The sequence below is a fragment of the Pecten maximus genome, unplaced genomic scaffold (genome assembly GCF_902652985.1).
Source record: "Pecten maximus unplaced genomic scaffold, xPecMax1.1, whole genome shotgun sequence".
In the NCBI taxonomy this organism is placed as follows: domain Eukaryota; kingdom Metazoa; phylum Mollusca; class Bivalvia; order Pectinida; family Pectinidae; genus Pecten; species Pecten maximus.
In genome coordinates, this window is record NW_022979785.1 from 2,072 (window position 1) to 7,490 (window position 5,419).

General features: G+C 36.3%; 1 protein-coding gene across 1 annotated transcript; it reads right to left on the minus strand.

Moving 5' to 3' along the window:
- Positions 1-361: 361 nt before the first annotated feature.
- Positions 362-1,759, minus strand: LOC117319203. The gene is made up of 2 exons (XM_033874039.1): positions 1,542-1,759; positions 362-591 (listed from the first exon to the last, which is right to left on the minus strand). The coding sequence occupies exons 1-2, from the start codon at positions 1,693-1,695 to the stop codon at positions 362-364; spliced, it is 384 nt and encodes a 127-aa protein (XP_033729930.1). The 5' UTR covers positions 1,696-1,759.
- Positions 1,760-5,419: the final 3,660 nt, after the last annotated feature.

Below are 5,419 nucleotides of genomic sequence, written 5' to 3' on the forward strand. Positions count from 1 at the left end.
ACTGACCTAGGGGATCTGTTAGACTGACCTAGGGGATCCAGTAGACTGACCTAGGGGATCCGGTAGACTGACCTAGGGGATCTGGTAGACCGACCTAGGGGATCCAGTAGACTGACCTAGGGGATCTGGTATACTGACCTAGGGGATCTGGTAGACTGACCTCGGGGACCAAGTACAATGTACACTACTGTCCTTAAGAATCTTATGAAATTAAAATGGGATTCTTGTAAACCTAATGGATCCAGTAGACTGATTTAGGGTGAAATGTAGGGTGAACTAGAGGATCCAGTAGACTGACCTTAGGGAAATGTACCTAGAAGTAACATATATATAAGTATATTATTTTTACTTAGGCCAGAACTTACAGGACCTTTATTATTTTGCCTTTGATAACCGGGTAATTGAAAGAAAACTTTACCTTCAACTCATCTTCATTCAAAATCTTTTGTTTTTCCGTGGCCCGCTTGTGTTTATCCACTCCATAAACACAGTTCCTCTCATACTTGGAACATATGATGAAGGGCATACCATTATAAGGCACTACGTCATTTCCAACATCATAAAACCTTACTCTTGATTTCTTTGGTATGCCTATAGTAGATATAAAAGTATATGTATAAAGCTTTCTTCTGTTCATAATGTGTTTTTGAGAAAAAAAAATATACATGTATATACATGAGGTCAAAAAATTATATTAGCAAATAAAAGTCCTTAGGTTATATATATAGTTCAAATTTATAATTATAGTTCGGCAATATCTATTCTGTATATATATATGTGTTTGAAATTCTATAAAAATTGTATAAATAACAAATAACGATATGATGTTGTAAAGCTCACCAGTCGATATGTATCATTGTATATGGGGGTATAGCTATATATATATATATATATATAAGTTTTTTTTAATGTAGATATTGATCTACCTCCAAATCTTCTCAAAGAAGTCAGTGTTGAAGTTTGTTTGTATATCATTCCTTGTTTTCATAATGAAACATTATAACTTGTATTTCTCGTTTCTCTGTTTATTGACTGTTTCAGGTTCATTTGGATTACATGTATATTCTTTATCAAAATATATATATAGCCATAATAACCTTGAAACGGATCCTGGACCCATCCATACTGTTAAAATTTCTATAATACTAATAGCTAATTGTAGTAGCACAGAAATTAGAATATAGTCATGTTGTAATCATATATCATTATAAATTACTTTGTCAATAATCATTTAATTGTCCATCTAGGGTCCTTGACAATCAAGTTGATTGTTGAAGATAGTAATGAATTGTATGATGTTTACATTTGATGGGCTAATAAAGATATGTATGGTATAATATAACTTATAGTCAAATACATGTATTGTACATGACCTCTACTTAATTTTCATCAAAGCAGTCAAAACAGTTCCCCTTGTCTGCCGGTCGTATATCTCTTTTTATTGTTACATACTTGGTTATAAACTTATCAAGAAACAAATTTTACATTTATAAACAACCTACTACCTAGTAACGTTAGCATTTATCTTTGACACAACTTACCCTCGTGTTTTCCGAACAGAGATTCTTTTTTCCCGAAACAAAAGTCAAGGACTTTTCCACCTCGAAAGCCTTTCGCACATTTTCGGCCTCCTGAAAGGTGTTCATGTACCCTTTCAAATTGTCGTCCGATAAAGAAGTCCATAGATTTGACCATGTACTAGCCGTTGCCGGCTTCTCCATCTTCAAGCCGAAGCAATCATAAGCGTTTCAGAGACCGAGACTACGACAATAATTTATAAACATGAATATTCATGAGTGATGACGTAGGGCGGTCTGCCAGGTGACGGCGAGGCTGGAAGTGGTTATCGGTTTGGCGCATGAAGAGTCAAGACTGAAGTTGAATTCATCACCAGGTAAAAACCAGATAATGTACTTTTTTTCATTGAAATATTTGATGGAATGAAGCATGATTAGTTTAGTAAATGTTTGTCTCGGTGCCAATTAATGTTAAGCAACAAAGTGGGTTCGGTTTATCCGAAACGAAACTAACAACTCAATTGGATACTTTTTAATGGAAATCGTTTCATTTCTACCAAGTTGATGAAGTATCAATTCCTTTTCTGAAAAAAACATTATATCCATTTCAACTTTCATTTGTATACTTTTCTTTCGTATTAGGAAATACGTGTTTCTATTTATAGACTTGCAGTAACTGTCAGGGAATTCCCCTGACTTCAAAAAAGAGTGTTTACCTCCGGTCCCAGGACGTAGTCCGAGAGATGTATAGTCATGGGTCGCATTTTTTTGGGCAAAGTTTGTCTTTCGCCAACGATTTGAGCTTTCTAAGTACCTACAGAGAACAATTGATGTACTGCAAAGCTATTATGCTAATCTTGAGTTGAGAAGTTTGTCGTGACATTGTCTTAATTCATTAGGTACCTAGCGAGTAATTAGGGAAAACTTTTATTTGTGTTACTAGTGGGGTGACACCTGAAGGATGTCACAGAAAGAATGAAGTGTAGTTAGGGGCGATAACTCTGTTCCAGCAGTTTTCATCAAAATCGCTCTCTATCTACATTGCGACCAATAAGATAAGACCTTGTGTTGTGGGCCGCCGTAGCCGAGTGGTTAAGGTGTCCCGACACTTTATCACTAGCCCTTCACCTCTGGGTTGTGAGTTCGAAACAAACAAGGGGCAGATACCTTGTTTTGACTCTAGGTCGGTGGTTTTCCTCCGGGTACTCCAGCTTTCCTCCACCACGAAAACCAAGCACGTCCTTAAATGATCCTGGCATTTTATAGGACGTTAAAAAAATGTAAAACTGTGTTGTTGCCAAGAAAATGAAACCCATTAAGTTTAATTTGCTGTCCCATAATACCCCTATTTCATTGAAATCAAACAATATCTAAAGGATTTGGACCAATCAGAGGCTAGAAAATGGCGACCTTTTCGGTAAAATATGATTATTGTTTAAGTGAGGTTATACAAGAGTAACCAGTGTCCCATGATGTACCTACATACCAAATTTAAATTTCATTGCAATTGGACAATAACTAAAATCTTCGAAAATGAATACGTTCCGTTACCACACTTCATTCTTTATAATATTCTATCGTCAATTTATCCATCATCCATTACCACGATAGTTAAGAAATAATTAACGATGATTCGTGTATTGATGCAGGATATACAACGAGGACGAGGATATTTTGCATTTAAATTAATAACGAAGGCCGCAGGTCAAAGTTGATTATTTCTATTCTGCCATGTACTGTTTAGTTCTGAGATCTATATAGAAAAACGGCAAAGAAACCCCGGAAAAACCTTGTAATTTATTTCTTGAGTATTGCATTATTTTGTTGATAAAATATATACATTTGTATTTCTTTACAGGCACTACAGTACTACAATCAAAAACATCTATCATATGGCATTGATTTTGAAAATTAAAAAAAAAAGGATAAAAAAAAATATGCCTTCGTAGGATTCGAACTCGCGTCTTGATAAAAAATAGAAGAAGTCTAACCATTAGTCCACTCGGCTACAGTAACCGTATTACTTATTGGGTGAATATTAGATACATAACATTGTAACAGCCGTGACTCACAAATGTCTATTATTGACACGTGCGTGTATTACTGGAAAATAATCATGGTTTTTATCCAATCAAAACTGTCGTTGCATAGCAAACATGGTAGAATATTAAATAATTAATGAATTTCGTTGCTTATACTGCCATTAATTATATTTTAAAATTAATAAAGTATTTCTATTACTAAGTTTAAAATACCTCTTGAGTATTAATACTAAAAAAACAATTCCACAAGTGTATACAAAATCCTAAACATCACTTCTGGTTATAACATCATATATTGGGACCGAGTTCACAATTAGCTTCGCTATATGTTTCATTGTAATATTAAAATTCATAATAAATTCCCAAAATTGCATTTACAACTTTCTATTTCACCTGGTCAAGACCAACATCTGAGAAACAAAATATAAAAGTTTCAACACAGCATGTTGGACATTATCAGGCGATATCTGTCAACAGCTGTCACCAAATACCGATTATATACATCCGGGTCAGGGGTAGAGGTCAAATCTACACCCAAAAGTGTGTTAACGACTTGCGCAACACGACCGGCCAATCAGCTTGTGTTTCACCTGATCCAAGTCCCTTTGGAGAATGCGTTTCTCTGGTTTGTAGCTGTTTTCCCCGAGTAAATACATGTAACACATGAAACAAGTACTTTATATATGATACGAGGATAAATAGTAGTGTGTTGAGATTTAGAAAATCACAAATACACACTGTTACTGAAAATAGAATGACGTAGGATTCTGGTGTAAAAAGGCGGGAATTCCCCAGGCGGGAGTTCCCCAGTGCAGTACCCGTGTGACCTAAGCGGAAACTGTTGCATCACGGACACGACAGAGAAAAATAACTTAAACCAGCAGTCAAAGTGTCGATTTTGGCGTGTTTGTACCCAAAATATTTCCATAACTAGATTATTCCCAGATATACGGGATATGTCTGGACATACATGTAGATCACACCGAGTTTTATAAGTGTGGAAAGTTTTATCAAAATGTATAGAGTCGCTTTTCAGTTCGCTCCGGCAAAGTGGTCTGAATTAGCCGCATGTACATTACGTTCCGTCCTTCAATACACTACATTCCACACATACTTGGTTACGTCACTGGTGACGTAACATCCGCCAACTCTCGATAAAATACGACCCTTTTTCAAAACCCTATTGTGGCCGTTCTATTAAAGATATAGAAATACTAAAGATTCCATTTTCTTTAGAATCCTCTCTACTTGTTATGTTTTGAGTTTCAGAATTTTTCATTAAAGCGCTGATTTTTAAGGACCGGTTAAACAGAAGCTACCGGTCAAAATGACGATTTTGGCATGTTTGACCCAAAATATCTCATAAATACGATTTCCCACAGGGATACCAGATACATCCAGACCTAGATCGAGCCGAGTTTTACAATCGTTCAAAGTATCAACCGAATTGTATGAGCCAATTTTTCTGTCCTCAAATCGCTATTATATCCGGCAAATAGGCGAATTAGCTCGTAATACATTACGTTCCGTAAGGAACGATAACTCCGTTATCGCCCCTTACTACACTCCATTCTTTATTTCCAGGAGAAATGGACATCTTACGGTGGCCTCCATCTACAAGGAGTTTTGCAGAGATGGTGTTCTGAGGGAGTGTTTTCCTCTGGTATTCAAACTGCTTTACTTCTCAACTATCATGCCTTCTTCTACTGCTGTTGTTGAGAGAAGCTTTTCTTTGATGTCGAACATCCTTACAGCCAAAAGGAATAGGTTGACCCAGGCCCACACAGATGCTACAATGAGGATCTGCCACCAGAACAGGGAACTTAGTCCCACTGACCTGGACTCTTTGGTGGACATGTT